This window comes from Salmo salar, chromosome 10, assembly GCF_965601325.2.
Source record: "Salmo salar chromosome 10, fSalSal1, whole genome shotgun sequence".
Classification (NCBI taxonomy): domain Eukaryota; kingdom Metazoa; phylum Chordata; class Actinopteri; order Salmoniformes; family Salmonidae; genus Salmo; species Salmo salar.
This window is the reverse complement of record NC_138300.1, coordinates 25,425,260-25,445,142: the sequence shown is the minus strand read 5'-3', so window position 1 is coordinate 25,445,142 and position 19,883 is coordinate 25,425,260. Positions and strand designations below refer to the sequence as shown.

At 41.1% G+C, this 19,883-nt stretch overlaps 1 protein-coding gene across 1 annotated transcript; it reads left to right on the top strand.

The window, feature by feature from the left end:
* The first annotated feature begins 1,126 nt into the window (after positions 1-1,126).
* LOC106614015 (uncharacterized) lies at positions 1,127-11,674 on the top strand. The gene is made up of 3 exons (XM_082956591.1): positions 1,127-1,421; positions 9,384-11,416; positions 11,661-11,674. Exons 1-3 carry the CDS (start codon positions 1,213-1,215, stop codon positions 11,672-11,674), a joined length of 2,256 nt encoding a protein of 751 aa, XP_082812717.1. The 5' UTR covers positions 1,127-1,212.
* The last annotated feature ends 8,209 nt before the right edge of the window (positions 11,675-19,883 follow it).

Here is a 19,883-nt window from a genome sequence, read left to right as displayed (position 1 = left end):
TCATATTTTGTGTCTATAAAAAGCGCTATGGGCTATAATAATAATAAATTAGAACGTATGAAACTTTTATAGAGCTTTTATAGAGCTATGCTTAGGCTATTAACCCTCCTGCTGTGTTCTGGTCGAATTGGACCGATGTACAAGTTTTCTCTGAAAAATGTAGTTCATTTAATTTGATTGTCATAAGGCTCCATGACTTTGTCCACACAGGGCATCTGAACACACAAAATACATTTGATGATTTTCATAAAAATGGGGGTGTTTTATTTGACTTTTGTACACCTGTGGTGTTCCAGGTCAAAATGACCAGTCATTAGAAATGAATAGGTGAGACTACAATTAGTGTATAAAATTGAGTTCAGGCACATGCCCATTCATCAGATGGACACACTTCCTCTCCCAGACCCCCACATGCATGTGTGTTTGAGCGCACGCACACACACACACACACACACACACACACACACACACACACACACACACACACACACACACACACACACACACCACTCACACCTCACTTCCCTTCTTGGCTTCCATGGCAACGGGAAGGCTCTTGTGAGGCTCTTGATCATATCTTTGATCATGACACTGGTGAGGAGGAGAGAGGCCAGGAAACTGACAGTGAAGATGCATTAGAGGAGAAAGTAGTCTGGAATAAATAGCACAATATGTTTCATCTGAGTATTTGTTATAGTCAAAATAATCCATATATTATATTTTTTTTCAACTCAAAAACAAGTTGTATGAGCTCAGGTCAATGAGGCCTACAGGCCATAAATAGCAAAAAGAAGTTCAAAACGTATAATGTTCACAAGAACTTAAGTTGATAAAAATATCTAACACAACATTAGGTGATAATATATGGATTGTTATGGATTTATAATCAGCTATAAACTATAATCATTTTGGAGCGGGAACATAGAATTAATTAACATGAAACGAGCACAATAGGACTATAAGGAACAAACACTTTCTATCATGATAGACATTCAAGTAAATAAGTCGTTTAAAAGCAAATGCATGCATTTTATTACTATGTATAGTTGTCTTTGACTTTGCTTGAAATAGTTGCGCGTCTACTGTGTCACAAATAAGAACGCAATACGCAATCGTTTATGACGCTTGGAGCGCTCCAATGTTCTTGCCGAATTTTCCAAACTCACCATTAATGGGGGAAATTCTGAACACAAAATGTAATAGGCCAGCTAGATGATGGTTTCCATCGCCAATATGTTTGCTACCGCAAATAATGATTTCAGCAACGGTGTGAATGTCTCTTCTCGGCCTCCATTCCTGGGTCTTGATGTGGCAATCCTTATCAAGACCGTTGTGTTTTCATTCTGCTCGGGCCTCATACTGTGGTGCTTATGGGATCTATGGAGAAGAAAGGATGAAGACTTCGACGACACAGATTTGTTGTAAGTTTAGAAACATGTTTGTTTGCGTGTGTGTTTGTGAGAGAGAGAGAGAGACCCCATTTGCCTCCCTAGACACAACTACAACAACATAACAAACAAAAACGTGTCACAACGCCTGCAGCTCTGTCGGGACGCTGGGTATGTACATAGTCAATGGTAGGCTTCGAGAGGACTCCTACGGTAGGTACACCTATAGCTCATCTCTTGACAGTAATACTGTAGACTACTTTATCACTGACCTCAACCCAGAGTCTATCAGATCACAGCAAAATCGCACTCCACCTGAACAGAGCTATGCTCAATCATGAGGCATCAAAGCCTAAGGAACTGAATAATATTAAGAAATGCAATGGGTGGAAGAAAAGTAGTGTGGAAATCTACAACAACAACAAAAAATTGCAACAACAAATTCAATCCCTTCTAGACAATTTCCTGGACAAAATGTTTCACTGTAATAGTGAAGGTGCAAACATGGCAGTAGAAAACCTAAACAGTATATTTGACCTCTCAGCTTCCCTATCAAAACATTTCAAGCAGACAACCTAAGAAAATTAACAACAATGACAAATTGTTTGATGAAGAATGCAAAAACCTAAAAGATATTGAGAAACCTATCCAACCTAAAACATAGAGACCCAGAAAACCTGAGCATATGCCTTCACTATGGTGAACCACTAAAATAATAAACAACAACACAAAGAGTTATCTATCCAAAATGGAGATGTATGGATAAACCACTTCTCCAATCGTTTGGGCTCTATAACAAAGAACAAACAACAAAAACATATACATGATCAAATACAAATCTTAGAGTCAGCTATTAAAGACTACCAGAACCCACTGGATTCTCTAATTATATTTAATGAACTACAGGACAAAATACAAACCCTCCAACCCAAAAAGGCCTATAGGGTTGATGATATCTGAAATGAAATGATAAAATATACAGACCACAAATTCCAATTGGCTATACTAAACTCTTTAACATCATCCTCAGCTCTGGCATATTCCCCAATATTTGAAACCAAGGAAAGATCACCCCAAACCACAAAAGTGGAGACAAATTTGACCCCAATAATTACCGTGGGATATGCGTCAACAGCAACCTTGGGAAAATCCTCTGCATTATAATTAACAGCAGACTCGTACATTTCCTCAGTGAAAACAATATACTGAGCAAATGTCAAATTGGAAAACATACAACATTATAAAATCCATATACACAAACAACAAGTGTGTCGTTAAAATTGGCAAAAAACACACACATTTCTTTCCACAGGGCCGGTGGGTGAGACAGGGATGCAGCTTAAGACCTACCCTCTTCAACATATACAGTACCAGTGAAAAGTTTTTTACTATTTTCTACATTGTAGAATAATAAACTATGGAATCATGTAGTAACCAAAAAAAGTGTTAAACAAATCAAAATATATTTTATATTCTTCAAAATAGCCACACTTTGCCTTGATGACAGCTTTGAAGGAGTTCCCACATATACTGAGCACTTGTTGGATGCTTTTCCTTCACTCTGCAGTCCAACTCATCCCAAACCATCTCAATTGGGTTAAGGTCAGCTGATTGTGCAGGCCAGGTCATCTGATGCAGCTCTCCATCACTCTCCATCTTGGTCAAATAGGCCTTACACAGCCTGGAGGTGTGTTGGGTCATGATCCTGTTGAAAAACAAATGATAGTCCCACTATTTTGCTCTTTTGCACCCCAGTATTTCTACTTTGCACACTCATCTACTGTCAAATCTACCATTCCAGTGTTTTAATTGCTATATTGTATTTACTTCGCCACCATGGCCTATTTATTGCCTTTACCTCCCTTATCTCACCTCATTTGCTTACATTGTATAAAGACTTATTTTTCTACTGTATTACTCCATGTGTAACTCTGTGTTGTTATATGTATTGAACTGCTTTGCTTTATCTTGGCCAGGTCGCAGTTGTAAATGAGAACTTGTTCTCAACTTGCCTACCTGGTTAAATAAAGGTGAAAAAAAAAAAAGTGCAAACCAGATGGGATGGCGTATTGCTGAAGAATGCTGTGGTAGCCATGCTGGTTAAGTGTGCCTTGATATTTAAATAAATCACAGAGAGTGTCACCAGCAAAGCACCATCACACCTCCTCCTCCATGCTTCAGGGTAAGAATTACACATGCTGAGATCATCTGTTCACCTACTGTGTGTCTCACAAAGACATGGCAGTTGGAACAAAAAATCTCAAATTTGGTCTCATCAGACCAAAGGACAGATATCCACCGGTCTAATGTCCATTGCTCGTGTTTCTTGGCCCAAGCAAGTCTCTTCTTCTTATTGGTATCCTTTAGTGGTTTCTTTGCAGCAATTCATCCATAAAGGCCTGATTCACGCAGTATCCTCTGAACAGTTGATGTTGAGATGTGTCTGTTACTTGAACTCTGTGAAGCTTTTATTTGGGATGTAATTTCTGAGGCTGGTAACGCTAATTAACTTATCCTCTGCAGCAGAGGTAACTGTGGGTCTTCCTTTCCTGTGGCGGTCCTCATAAGAGCCAGTTTCATCAAAGCACTTGATGGTTTTTGTGACTGCACTTGAAGAAACTTTCAAAGTTCTTGAAATTTTCCGGATTGACTGACCTTCATGTTTTAAAGTAATGATGGACTGTCGTTTCTCTTTGCTTATTTGAGCTATTCTTGCCATAAAATGGACTTGGTCTTTTACCAAATAGGCCTATCTTCTGTATACCGCCCCTACCTTGTCACAACGCAACTGATCGGCTCAAATGCATTAAGAAGGAAATAAATTCCACAAATTAACTTTTAACAAGGCACACCGGTTAATAGAAATGCATTCCAGGTGAATACCTCAGGAAGCTGCCTGTGAATGCCAAGAGTGTGCAAAGTTGTCCTCAAGGCAAAGGGTGGCTACTTTGAAGAATCTCAAACATAAAATATATTTACATTTGTTTAACACTTTTTTTAGTTTACTACATGATTCCATATGTGTTATTTCATAGTTTAAGTCTTCACCATCATTCTACAATGTAGAAAATAGTCAAAAAAAAAGAAAAACCCTTGAATGAGTAGGTGTGTCCAAACTTAAAACCGGTACTGTATATCAATGAATTGGCTAGGGCACTAGAACAGTCTGCAGCACCTGGCCTCACCCTACTAGAAAGTCAAATGTCGACTGTTTGCTGATGATCTGGTGCTTCTGTCCCCAACCAAGGAGGGCCTACAGAAGCACCTAGATCTTCTGCACATATTCTGTCAGACCTGGGCCCTGACAGTAAATCTCAGTAAGACAACAATAATGGTGTTCCAAAAAAGGTTCAGTTGCCAGGACCACGAATACAAATTCCATCTAGACACTGTTTCCCTAGAGCACACAAAAAACTATACATACCTCGACCTAAACATCAGCACCACAGGTAACTTCCACAAAGCTGTGAACGATCTGAGAGACAAGGCAAGAAGGGCCTTCTATGCCATCAAAAGGAACTTAAAATCCGACATACCAATTAGGATCTGGCTAAAAATACTTGAATCAGTTATACAGTGGCTTGCGAAGTATTCACCCCCTTGGCATTTTTCCTATTGTATTGCCTTACAACCTGGAATGAAAATAGATTTTTGGGGGGTTTGTATCATTTGATTTACATAACATGCCTACCACTTTTGAAGATGCAAAATATTTTTTATTGTGAAACAAACAAGAAATAAGACAAAAAAACCCTGAAAACTTGAGCATGCATACCTATTCACCCCCCTAAGTCAATACTTTCCAGCAGTTACAGCTGCAAGTCTCTTGGGGTATGTCTCTATAGGCTTGGCACATCTAGCCACTAGGGTTTTTGCCCATTCTTCAATGCAAACTGCTCTAGCTCCTTCAAGTTGGATGGGTTCCACTGGTGTACAGCAATCTTTAAGTCGTACCACAGATTCTCAGTTGGATTGAGGTCTGGGCTTTGAGTAGGCCATTCCAAGACATTTAAATGTTTCCCCTTAAACCACTCGAGTGTTGCTTTAGCAGTATGCTTAGGGTCATTGTCCTGCTGGAAGGTGAACCTCCATCCCAGTCTCAAATCTCTGGAAGACTGAAACAGGTTTCCCTCAAGAATTTCCCTGTATTTAGCACCATCCATCATTCCTTAAATTCTGACGAGTTTCCCAGTCCCTGCCAATGAAAAACATCCCCACAGCATGATGCTGCCACCACCATGCTTCACTGTGGGGATGGCGTTATCAGGGTGATGAGAGGTGTTGGGTTTTCACCAGACATAGCGTTTTCCTTGATGGCCAAGGTACCAGAGTACCTTCTTCCATATGTTTGGGGAGTCTCCCTCTCTTGGCAGGTTTGTTATGGTGCCATATTTTTTCAATTTTTTTATAATGGATTTAATGGTGCTCCATGGGTGTTCAAAGTTTCCGATATTTTTTTATATCCCAACCCTGATCTGTACTTCTCCACAACTTTGTCCCTGACCTGTTTAGAGAGCTCCTTGGTCTTCATGGTGCCGCTTGCATGGTGATGCCCCTTGCTTAGTGGTGTTGCAGACTCTGGGGCCTTTCAGAACAGGTGTATATATACTGAGATCATGTGACAGATCATGTGACACTTAGATTGCACACAGGTGGACTTTATTTAACTAATTGTATGACTTCTGAAGGTAATTGGTTGCACCAGATCTTATTTAGGGGCTTCATAGCAAAGAGGATGAATAAAGTTGAAGTCGGAAGTTTACCTAAATCCTATAGAAAATTTGTGGGCAAAACTGAAAAAGCGTGTGCGAGCAAGGAGGCCTACAAACCTGACTCAGTTACACCAGCTCTGTCTGGAGGAATAGGCCAAAATTCACCCAATTTATTGTTGGAAGCTTGTGGAAGGCTATCCGAAAAATGTTTGACCCAAGTTAAACAATTTAAAGGCAATGCTACCAAATACTAATTGAGTGTATGTAAACTTCTGACCCACTGGTAATGTGATGAAAGAAATAAAAACAAAGAAATAATTCTCTCTACCATTATACGGACCTTTCACATTCTTAAAATAAAGTGGTTAAGCCAAATATATTTAAACTCAGTTTTTCACAATTCCTGACATTTAATCAGAGTAAAAAATCCCTGTCTTAGGTCAGTTAGGAACACCACTTTATTTTAAGAATGTGAAATGTCCGTATAATGGTAGAGAGAATTATTTATTTCAGCTTTTATTTCTTTCATCACATTCCCAGTGGGTCAGAAGTTTACATACACTCAATTAGTATTTGGTAGCATTGCCTTTAAATTGTTTAACTTGGGTCAAACATTTTTCGGATAGCCTTCCACAAGCTTCCAACAATAAATTGGGTGAATTTTGGCCTATTCCTCCAGACAGAGCTGGTGTAACTGAGTCAGGTTTGTAGGCCTCCTTGCTCACACACGCTTTTTCAGTTTTGCCCACAAATTTTCTATAGGATTGAGGTCAGGGCATTGTGATGGCCACTCCAATACCTTGTCTTTGTTGTCCTTAAGCCATTTTGCCACAACTTTGGAAGTATGCTTGGGGTCATTGTCCATTTGGAAGACCCATTTGCGACCAAGCTTTAACTTCCTGACTGATGTCTTGAGATGTTGCTTGAATATATCCACAGAATTTTCCTTCCTCATGATGCCATCTATTTTGTGAAGTGCACCAGTCGCTCCTGCAGCAAAGCACCCCCACAACATGATGCTGCCACCCCCGTGCTTCATGGTTGGGATGGTGTTCTTCGGTTTGCAAGCCTCCCCCTTTTCCCTCCAAACATAACAATGGTCATTATGGCCAAACAGTTATATTTTTGTTTCATCAGACCAGAGGACATTTCTCCAAAAAGTATGATCTTTGTCCCCATGTGCAGTTCAAACTGTAGTCTGGCTTTTTATGGCGGTTTTGGAGCAGTGGCTTCTTCCTTGCTGAGCGGCCTTTCAGGTTATGTCAATATAGGACTCGTTTTACTGTGGATATATATACTTTTGTACCTGTTTCCTCCAGCATCTTCACAAGGTCCTTTGCTGTTGTTCTGCGATTGATTTGCCCTTTTCGCACCAAAGTACGTTCATCTCTAGGAGACAGAACGTGTCTCCTCCCTGAGCGGTATGACGGCCGCGTGGTCCCATGGTGTTTATACTTGCGTACAATTGTTTGTACAGATGACCGTGGTACCTTCAGGCATTTGGAAATTGCTCCCAAGGATGAACCAGACTTGTGGAGGTCTACAATTGATTAATTTATTTTGATTTTCCCATGATGTCAAGCAAAGAGGCACTGAGTTTGAAGGTAGGCCTTGAAATACATTCACAGGTACACCTCCAATTTACACAAATGATGTCAGTTAGCCTATCAGAAGCTTCTAAAGCCATGACATCATTTTCTGGAATTTTCCAAGCTGTTTAAAGGCACAGTCAACTTAGTGTATGTAAACTTCTGACCCACTGGAATTGTGATACACTGAATTACAAGTGAAATAATCTGTCTGTAAACAATTGTTGGACAAATTACTTGTGTCATGCACGAAGTAGATGTCCTAACCAAATTGCCAAAACTATAGTTTGTTAACAAGACATTTGTGGAGTGGTTGAAAGACAAGTTTTAATGACTCCAACCTAAGTGTATGTAAACTTCCGACTTCAACTGAACATACAGTATGCACGCACCACTTTTCCAGAATTGTTTTTTCATAATTTTTTTAGACAAGTAATTTTTTTTCTTCTTCAATTCACCAATTTGGACTGTTTAGTGTATGTCCATTACATGAAATCCAAATAAATGTAAATTACAGGTTGTAATGTAACAAAATAGGAAAAACGCCAAGGGGGATGAATACTTTTGCAAGGCACTGTAGAACCCTGTGCCCTTTATGATTGTGAGGTCAGGGGTCTGCTCACCAACCAAGATTTCACAAAATGGGACAAACACCAAATTGAGACTCTGCATGCAGAATTCTGCAAAAATATCCTCCAGTGTACAACGTAAAAAAACAAATAATGCATGCAGAGCAGAATTCGTCCAATACCCACTAATTATCACAATCCAGAAAAGAGACGTTAAATTCTACAACCACCTAAAAGGAAGCGATTCCCAAACCTTCCATAACAAAGCCATCACCTACAGAGAAATGAACCCGGAGAAGAGCCCCCTAAGCAAGCTGGTCCTGGGGCTCTGTTCACAAACACAAACAGACCCCACAGAGCCCCAGGGCAGCAACACAATTAGACCCAACCAAATCATGAGAAAACAACACATTGGAAAGAATTTACAAAAAAACCCAGAGCAAACTAGAATGCTATTTGGCCCTAAACAGAGAGCACACAGTGACAGGATACCTACAATTAAGGAAATCTTTGACTATGTAGACTCAGTGAGCATAGTCTTGCTATTGAGAAAGGCAGCTGAAGGCAGACCTGGCTCTCAAGAGAAGACAGGCTATGTGCACACTGCCCACAAAATGAGGTGGAAACTGAGCTGCACTTCCTAACCTCCTGCCAAATGTAAGACCATATTAGAGACACATATTTCCTTCAGATTACACAGACCCACAAAGAATTAGAAAAAAAATTCAATTTGATAAACTCCCATACATATTGGGTGAAATACCACAGTGTGCAATCGGAGCAGCAAGATTTGTGACCTGTTGTCACAAGAAAAGGTCAACCAGTGAAGAACAAACACCATTGTAAATACAACCTATTTACACATCATTACAACACTGTATACATTCTTTTGGAACTTTTTGTAAACTTTTGTAATGTTTCCTGTACATTTTTTATTGTTTATTTCACTTTTGTTTATTATCTATTTCACTTGCTTTGGCAATGTAAATATATGTTTCCCATACCAATAAAGAGAGAGAGAGAGAGAGAGAGAGAGTGTGTGTGTGTGCTCTAGCCAACCCTTAAGTAATTTCATACATTTCAAAAAATGTTTTTACAAATATCAGTGGTATCTTTTCTCACAAGGGACATGCTGAAGGATTTGACCACCCAGAGCTACACCCTATACAGTAGCTGCTTAGACCATGTGAGTGAACTGGATGATCTGCTGGAGAACAGATCTGTGCACAAGGTCAGCTGTAGGAGCAGAAGACAGAGGAAGCCAAGGTGGCAGCGGTCTCCAGATTCCTATGTTGACTCAAGCTCAGGTTATAGCCTTACTACTGAATATGACTCTGAATTTGACTCTTTCTACGACATGGCAAGTGAATTGGATACAAAGGGAAAACCTTCATTTTCCTCCAAATGTCATGTCGAGTTACCGTCTGACTGCAAACAGTGCAGGTCTATGCACCTGTGTAACAACGATGGTGGCAGGTGCGTCGACATCAGGGTGGACACTCCAGATTCCAGAAACGAAACCACCACCAGCAGTAAGACTGAGTACAGCTTTTGGCCTCTGAGCATTATGGGGTCATCTGATTTTATCAGCTCATTTAACTCCTGGTCCTCCCTCAGCTCCTCAACATCCAGTCTATCCGCTCTTGTGTCTGTAAGATCTGAGATGAGTGAATCGATCCATGCTCCCCCAGTGGTTTCCAAGGATGAGCCATGCTCTACTAACAAAGGTCCTGCTGGCAGGTCAGAGTTGAATAACCCACTGCCAGTAAAATTGCAGGGGATGCACAGTCTAGAGAACAGTATCTGGAAAGAGGCCACAAAGAGGATTCCTGAGCTTGTTGTCAACGTTGAAGAGGAAAAACATCGAACTATGGTGTGTGACAAAGTTACAGAACCCGAACAGCAAAATGCAAAGACCCCATTTCAAAAAAGTCTTGCCATGTTTGAATATCTTATCAAAATCAAGGAAAAATCTTTTGGCAAATTATCAAAAATGAACTCTACTGATATATCCCGGGTAGCCTTCAATGATCAGAAAGATCAGAAATGGGAAAAGAGGGACCTCTTGTCTAAGCCACAGGGAAATGCTTGTCCTAACAGGTTAGTGAAGAAGCTAGTCGGACCAGGTATTTGCATTCCTATACCCAGAGTGAAACATGTTTTATTCATGGGAAAGGCATCCATTCAACTTCTTGAGATGAACCTGAAACAGAAGCGTTTGGCAAATGTATTTGGAGCGCCCACCATCTTCAGCAAGTCCATGGAACTGATCACACCCGAAGAAACTTCTCAGCCTAAGGAAGTGACATCATCAGAGGTAGAGTTGGAATTGAATTGCTCTAAGACACTTTTCATCAGCAAAGAAATTAGAGACAAGCTAGAGTTCCACATCAAGCGCAAGAAAATCCAACACCTCTGGGGTCTGCCTCATGTGGTGACAAAGTCTATTGATGCCCTTATTCCCAAGGCACCAAAGATAGACCATAGCAGAGTTTCCCCAAAGCCCAAGTATGACATAGAGGTGATGACAAGTGACTTGCCATTTTTGACTGACGAACAGAAAGAGGTTTTAGAGGGCAATGTGAGGAAAAAGAAGGCTCACAAAAACTGGGGTTACCCAAAACGGATAATGGACTCTCTGAAGGCATTTGAGGTTCCTGAGGGTGTAGCCAAAGACCTGTACAAGAGACATCGCCCTGGAGCCAAAGTCCAACACCCCCAAGCGGCCTCTAAGATTAAGGATATCCCTGTGGAGCCCAAAGAGCCTCAGACATCAGCTACATCCCAAACTAACAACCTCAAAGAAATGAGTAATAAACAACAGAACAACCAGAACAACTCCCATAGCCTATCAGAATCCAGCACCGCTGAGAGTCAAGAAAGAGGATTTCCCAAAGTCACTTTTGGGCCTTTTTCTAGGAAGTGTTTCCATTCCGAGTATCCAGTACTCACAACGTGTTTGAAATGTGGATCCAATCAAAATAAATATTCACTACACAAAGGCTCCAACGTGCACAGAGAGTTGATAGCAAGGAGCACTGAAGGGGAGGGAAGAGACAATGCATCCCCATCTCCACAGACACAGACTACCTGTCTGTCAGACCAGCCCTCAGTGTCAACTAGTAGACCCTGCAGGAAGGAACATATTTTTTATCACTGTGAGTACCAACATAAAAAATGTACTATATGGCTGATACAATGCAATGTTATCATTCAAAGATATTTGCACTTTTAGTAATAATTTCTTATTTTCCCTCAACAGGAGTCCTGAAGGAAGAAACGTTTATTTCCCTCAACAGGAGTCCTCTTTCTGAAGAAATAATCATTTATTTTGACCAACATCAAATAAATACAGATATTATTATTTTGCATTTATCCCTTAATTCTGTGCAATATTTTTAGGCGAGCTGGAGTAGTTTCAGAAAGTAAACACTAGGGGGACACATTCTCTTAGGATTTGAGCACTGATCTAAATGTACTAAACCAGATTATATATTTTTTTACTTTACCTTTTATTTAACTAGGCAAGTCAGTTAAGAACAAATTCTTATTTTCAATGACGGCCTAGGAATAGTGGGTTAACTGCCTTGTTCAGGGGCAGAACAACAGATTTTTACCTAGTCAGCTTGGGGATTCGATCTTACAACCTTTCGGTTACTAGTCCAACACTCTAACCACAAGGCAACCTGACGCCCCAAATATATAATATAAGATATAAACTCTCCTACAAATTTATTTGGACAGCAGTGCTTAACTTGGACTGAAATTGGTACCGGTACTCATTTTGGGTGCCGGTACTATATATATCTAGTCCCCCCCATTTGAAGGTGTCATAAGTATTTGGACAAATTCCCTTATAGTGTATTTATTTTAGTCAAAAGTTTAGTATTTGGTCCCATATTCCTAGCACGCAATGACTGCACCAAGCTTGTGACTCTACAAACTTGTTGGATGCATTTGCATTGTTTTGGTTGGAAAATTGGGCCTTTTATAAACGCATTTCATGTAATTCTATATCATTTTACATGACTGGAGACTTTAGCAGAATGTTTTTTAATACCGCACAAATGATTGAAATGTCTGGCTACTTTGACACTGACAAACTGAAAATGTGAGATCATTAAAAACGACCTAGTCTTGAATCCATCAATAGCCTAGTCCTAAATGTGTGGAGGAGAAACACATATTGTACAATATGAGGGGAAAATTATAGTCCTAAAAAGCTTTTAGCACTATAATATATAGGGTTAGTATAGACTAACCCAATGATACGCAGCTCAGTCACCGGCGATGGCCGATGCACTCGTGCCAAAATCCTATCGCTCTCCTTTTATATTGAACAAAAATATAAACGCAACATGCGACAATTTTAACGATTTTATTGAGTTACATGACTGGGCAGGGGTGCAGCCATGGTGGCCCACCTACTTGCGAACCAGGCCCAGCCAATCAAAATTAGTTTTTCCCACAAAAGTGCTTTTTTAAAGACAGAAATACTCTGCAGTTTTATCAGCTGTCCAGGTGGCTGGTCTCAGACGACCCTTCAGGGGAAGATGCCGCATGTGGAGGTCCTGGGCTGGCGTGTTACACGTGGTCTGCAGTTGTGAGGCCAGTTGGACATACTGCCAAACCAGTGTGCAAGGGCCGCGGTTTATGTGAAGCGATAGGTAACGATGCTTCGTGTGCGGCAGTTGTTGATGTGTGCAGAGTGTCTCTGGTTCGAGCCCAGGTAGGGGCGAGGAGAGGGACGGAAGCAAAACTGTTACACCAAATTCTCAAAAAAATGTAACATTGGTAAAGAAATAAACATTTAATTCTCTGGCAACAGCTCTGGTATACATTTCTACAGTTAGCATGCCAATTGCATGCTCCCTCAAAACTTGAGACATCTGTGTAATGATCACGCTGTTTATTCAGCTTCTTGATATGCCACACCTGTCAAGTGGATGGATTATCTTGGCAAAGGAAAAATGCTCACTAGCAGGGATGTAAACAAATGTGTGCTCCACATTTGAGAGAAATAAGCTTTTTGTGCATTTGGAAAAATTCTGGGATCTTTTATTTCAGCTAATAAAACATGGGACCAACACTTTACAAGTTTAATTTATATACCTCCACTCCTCTAGTCTAGACCACTCCACAAATGCAATGATATGCAATGCTTTATTATAAATGGGATGTTCCGGTACCTCAGAGATCTCCATGTCACCCCCCTCTCGTGCTCACTTTATGTTCTTGCCTCCCAATTTACAAATTAAGCACTGTTTAGCTCCAAAGTATTGTGGCGCTCCTGCACCTAAATATATAAAGTGCTTTCATTTCTAAAGATAAAACAGATAGGCCAATGTATGAAAATATCTTCAAATAAAAGGTGACATTCTGTACTGTCGTCTCTGTAAAATATTTGATCTCAAATCCAAAATGCTGGACTACAGAACCAAATTAAACGTTTTAGCCTCACTGTCCAAATAAATATGTAGTGGAGTGTAGCTCAACCCTAAGCAAACTAGCATTGCTAATGTCTCATTTCCTCGAGACCCATTTGCTCAACAAGAAATTTGGGCAATGCAAGGTTAGCAGTGTATCTGTTACATAATACAAGATATATGATAGAGACCTAGGAGGACATTCCTTTTTGTATGATGTTGAGCAATTGGGAAAGTACCGTATCAGATTCAGAGCATATGACTTGTGTGTGCTGACTGAGTATTTGCAGGCATTTAGTGTCCCCAGCCCCTGGAATGGTAAGCAACACTGCCAGATCTCCTGGGGAAACATTAGGTGGCAGCTCTTACAGCGAGCTGCATCAGTTTCTTAATGTGAATAGACAGTCATGAATCCTTAACACCTCTGACTAGGGATGAAACCATTACGTGTGACTAGGTCGATAACTAATATTTACTAACCACCCCCAAGCCAAGGTCAAACAAGCCCTTTACTCAGGTGTGGACAAAAGTTTTGAGAATGACACAAATATTAATTTAGACAAAGTCTGCTGCCTCAGTTTGTATGATGGCAATTTGCATATACTCCAGAATGTTATGAAGAGTGATCAGATGAATTGCAATTAATTGCAAAGTCCCTCTTTGCCATGCAAATTAACTGAATCCCCAAAAAACATTTCCACTGCATTTCATCCCTGCCACAAAAGGACCAGCTGACATCATGTCAGTGATTCTCTCGTTAACACAGGTGTGAGTGTTGACGAGGACAAGGCTGGAGATCACTCTGTCATGCTGATTGAGTTCGAATAATAGACTGGAAGCTTCAAAAGGAGGGTGGTGCTTGGAATCATTGTTCTTCCTCTGTCAACCATGGTTTCCTGCAAGGAAACACGTGCCGTCATCATTGCTTTGCACAAAAAAAGGCTTCACAGGCAAGGATATTGCTGCCAGTAAGATTGCACCTAAATCAACCATTTATCAAATCATCAAGAACTTTAAGTAGAGCGGTTCAAATTGTTGTGAAGAAGGCTTCAGGGTGTCCAGGAAGCACCAGGACCATCTCCTAAAGTTGATTCAGCTGCGGGATCGGGGCACCACCAGTACAGAGCTTGCTCAAGAATGGCAGCAGGCAGGTGTGAGTGCATCTGCACGCACAGTGAGGCAAAGACTTTTGGAGGGTGGCCTGGTGTCAAGAAGGGCAGCAAAGAAGCCACTTCTCTCCAGGAAAAACATCAGGGACAGACTGATATTCTGCAAAAGGTACAGGGATTGGACTGCTGAGGACTGGGGTACTGGAGTCATTTGGAGTCATTTTCTCTGATGAATCCCCTTTCTGATTGTTTGGGGCATCTGGAAAAAAGCTTGTCCGGAAAAGACAAGGTGAGCACTACCATCAGTCCTGTGTCATGCCAACAGTAAAGCATCCTGAGACCATTCATGTGTGGGGTTGCTTCTCAGCCAAGGGAGTGGGCTCACTCACAATTTTGCCTAAGAACACAGCCATGAATAAAGAATGGTACCAACACATCCTCCGAGAGCAACTTCTCCCAACCATCCAGGAACAGTTTGGTGAAGAACAATGCCTTTTCCAGCATGATGGAGCACCTTGCCAAAAGGCAAAAGTGATAACTAAGTGGCTCGGGGAACAAAACATTGATATATTGGGTCCATGGCCAGGAAACTCCCCAGACCTTAATCCCATTGAGACCTTGTGGTCAATCCTCAAGAGGCGGGTGGAAAATCAAAAACCCACAAATTCTGACAAACTCCAAGCATTGATTATGCAAGAATGGGCTGCCATCAGTCAGGATGTGGCCCAGAAGTTAATTGACAGCATGCCAGGGCGGATTGCAGAGGTCTTGAAAAAGAAGGGTCAACACTGCAAATATTGACTCGTTGCATCAACTTCATGTAATTGTCAATAAAAGCCTATGACACTTATGAAATGCTTGTAATTATACTTCAGTATTCCATAGTAACATCTGACAAAAATATCTAAAGACACAGAGGCAGCAGACAGTGAAAATTAATATTTGTGTCATTCTCAAAACTTTTGGCCACGACTGTACACTATATTCAGTTGGTCGGAAGTTGACATAAACCTTAGCCAAAAACATTTAAACTCAGTTTTTCACAATTCCTGACATTTAATCCAAGTAAACATTCCCTGTTTTAGGTCAGTTAGGATCACCGCTTTATTTTAAGAATGTGAAATGTCACAATAATAGTAGAGAGAATGATTTATTTCAGCTTTTATTTATTTAATTACATTTACATTTAAGTCATTTAGCAGACGCTCTTATCCAGAGCGACTTACAAATTGGTGGATTCACATTCCCAGTGGGTCAGAAGTTTACATACACCCAATTAGTGTTTGGTAGCATTGCCTTTAAATTGTTTAACTTGGGTCAAACATTTCGGGTAGCCTTCCACAAGCTTCCCACAATAAGTTGGGTGAATTTTGGCCCATTCCTCCTGACAGAGCTGGTGTAACTGAGTCAGGTTTGTAGGCCTCCTTGCTTGCACACACTTTTTCAGTTCTACCCACCAAGCTTTAACTTCCTGACTGATGTCTTGAGATGTTGCTTGAATATATCGACAGAATTTTCCTGCCTCATGATGCCATCTATTTTGTGAAGTGCACCAGTCCCTCCTGCAGCAAAGCACCCCCACAACATGATGCTGCCACCCCCGTGCTTCATGGTTGGGATGGTGTTCTTCGGCTTGCAAGCCTCCCCCTTTTTCCTCCAAACAAAACGATGGTCATTAATAATGGCCAAACAGTTATATTTTTGTTTCATTAGACCAGAGGACATTTCTCCAAAAAAGTACAATCTTTGTCCCCATGTGCAGTTGCAAACCGTTGTCTGGCTTTTTTATGGCGGTTTTGGAGCAGTGGCTTCTTCCTTGCTGAGCAGCCTTTCAGGTTATGTCGATATAGGACTCGTTTTACTGTGGATATAGATACTTTTGTACCTGTTTCCTCCAGCATCTTCACAAGGTCCTTTGTTGTTGTTCTGGGATTGATTTGCAATTTTTGCACCAAAGTACGTTCATCTCTAGGAGACAGAACGCGTCTCCTTCCTGAGCGGTATGACGGCTGCATGGTCCCATGGTATTTATACTTGCGTACTAGTGTTTGTACAGATGAACGTGGTACCTTCAGGCATTTGGAAATTGCTCCCAAGGATGAACCAGACTTGTGGAGGTCTACAATTGATTAATTTATTTTTATTTTCCAGACTTGTGGAGGTCTACAACTTTTTTCTGAGGTCTTGGCTGACTTCTTTTGATTTTCCCATGATGTCAAGCAAAGAGGCACTGAGTTTGAAGGTGGGCCTTGAAATACATCCACAGGTACACCTCCAATTGACTCAAATGATGTCAATTAGCCTATCAGAAGCTTCTAAAGCCACAACATCATTTTATGGAATTTTCCAAGCTGTTTAAAGGCACAGTCAACTTAGTGTATGTAAACTTCTGACCCACTGGAATTGTGATACAGTGACTTATAAGTGAAATAATCTGTCTGTAAACAATTGTTGGAAAAATTACTTGTGTCATGCACAAAGTAGATGTCCTAACCAACTTGCCAAAACTATAGTTTGTTAACAAGAAATTTGTGGAGGTTGAAAGACGAGTTTTAATGACTCCAACCTAAGTGTATGTAAACTTCCGACTTCAACTGTATATGTTGCCTGTCCTGCCCGCCTGTCCTGCATCACTACTCTGGACGGTTCTGACTTAGAATGTGTGGACAACTACAAATACCTAGGTGTCTGGTTAGACTGTAAACTCTCCTTCCAGACTCACATCAAACATCTCCAATCCAAAGTTAAATCAAGAATTGGCTTCCTATTTTGCAACAAAGCATCCTTCTCTCATGCTGCCAAACATACCCTCGTAAAACTGACCATCCTACCGATCCTCGACTTTGGCGATGTCATTTACAAAATAGCCTCCAATACCCTACTCAACAAACTGGATGCAGTCTATCACAGTGCCATCCGTTTTGTCACCAAAGCCCCATATACTACCCACCACTGCGACCTGTACATTCTCGTTGGCTGGCCTTCGCTTCATAATCGTCGCCAAACCCACAAGGCTCCAGGTCATCTACAAGACCCTGCTAGGTAAAGTCCCCCCTTATCTCCGCTCACTGGTCACCATAGCAGCACTCACCTGTAGCACGCGCTCCAGCAGGTATATCTCTCTGGTCACCCCCAAAGCCAATTCCTCCTTTGGCCGTCTCTCTTTCCAGTTCTCTGCTGCCAATGACTGGAACGAACTACAAAAATCTCTGAAACTGGAAACACTTATCTCCCTCACTAGCTTTAAGCACCAGCTGTCAGAGCAGCTCACAGATCACTGCACCTGTACATAGCCCATCTATAAATTAGCCCAAACAACTACCTCTTCCCCTACTGTATTTATTTATTTTATTTTGCTCCTTTGCACCCCATTATCTCTATTTCTACTTTGCACTTTCTTCTACTACAAATCTACCATTCCAGTGTTTCACTTGCTATATTGTATTTACTTTGCCACCATGGACTTTTTTTTGCCTTTACCTCCCTTATCTCACCTCATTTGCTCACATTGTACATAGACTTATTTTTCTACTGTATTATTGACTGTATATTTGTTTTACTCCATGTGTAACTCTGTGTTGTTGTATGTTGTCGAACTGCTTTGCTTTATCTTGGCCAGGTCGCAATTGTAAATGAGAACTTGTTCTCAACTTGCCTACCTGGTTAAATAAAGGTGAAATAAAAAAATAAAAAAATATGAAAGTATGTGGATAGCCCTTGAAATTAGTGGATTCGGCTATTTCAGACACATGTTGCTGACAGGAGTATAAAATCAAGCACACAGCCATGCAATCTCCATAGACAAACATTGGCAGTAGAATGGCCTTACTAAAGAGCTCAGTAACTTTCAACAAGGCACCATCATAGGATGCTACCTTTCCAACAAGTCAGTTCGTCAAATTTCTGTCCTGCTAGAGCTGACCCAGTGAACTGTAAGTGCTGCTACTGTGAAGTGAACACATCTAGAAGCAACAACAGCTCAGCCACAAAGTTGTAGGTCACACAAGCTCACAGAACGGGACCACTAAGTGCTGAAGCGCATAAAAATCTTCTGTCCTCGGTTGCAACACTCACTACCGAGTTCCAAACTGCCTCTGGAAGCAACGTCAGCACAAGAGCTGTTCGTCGGGAGCTTCATGAAATGGGTTTCCATAGCTGAGCATCCGCACACAAGCCTAAGGTCACCATGCACAATGCCAAGCGTCGGCAGGAGTGGTGTGAAGCTTGCCGCCATTGGACTCTGGAGCACTGGAATAACGTTCTCTGGAGTGATGAATCACGCTTCACCATCTGGCAGTCCGACAGACAAATCTGGGTTTGGCGGATGCCAGGAGAATGCTATTTGCCAGAATGAATAGTGCCAACTGTAAAGTTTGGTGGAAGAGGAATAATGGTCTGGGACTGGTTTTCATGGGTCGGGCTAGGCCCCTTAGTTCCAGTTAAGGGAAATCTTAACGCTACAGCATACAATGACATTCTAGACGATTCTGTGCTTCCAACATTGTGGCAACAGTTTGGGGAACACCCTTTCCTGTTTCAGCATGACAATGCCCCTGTGTGCAGAAAGCGAGGTCCATACAGATATGGTTCGTCAAGATCGGTGTGGAAGAACTTGACTGGCCTGCATAGAGCCGACCTCAACCCCATCAAACACCTTTGGGATGAATTGAAATGCGGACTGCTCGACCTCAGTAATGCTCTTATGGCTGAATGGAAGTAAGTCCCCGCACCTAGTGGAAAGCCTTCCAAGAAGACTAGAGGCCATTATAGCAAAGGGGCGGGACCAACTCCTTATTAATGCCCATGATTTCAGAATGAGATGTTCGACGAGGTGTCCACATACACTACATAACCAAAAGAATGTGTGGGGTACAGGGATGAGGTAGTCATTCAAAAATCATGTTAAACACTATTATTGCACATTTTCTCTTGAACTTATTTAAGATTGCCATAACAAAGGGGTTGAATACTTGACTCAAGACTAACTGTTCATTTTAAATTAAAAACGTAATTCCACTTTAACATTATGGGGTATTGTGTAAATTCGCTCTCCTCTTTAATACATTTTAAAATTCAGGCTGTAACAAACA

Bases quoted from the DNA above. Each gene is read 5' to 3' on its own strand.
- LOC106614015 (XM_082956591.1), top strand. From the start codon at position 1,213: ATGATGGTTTCCATCGCCAATATGTTTGCTACCGCAAATAATGATTTC. The intron at 1,422-9,383 runs GTAAGTTTAGAA...TTTTCTCACAAG, and splicing joins TTCGACGACACAGATTTGTT to GGACATGCTGAAGGATTTGA.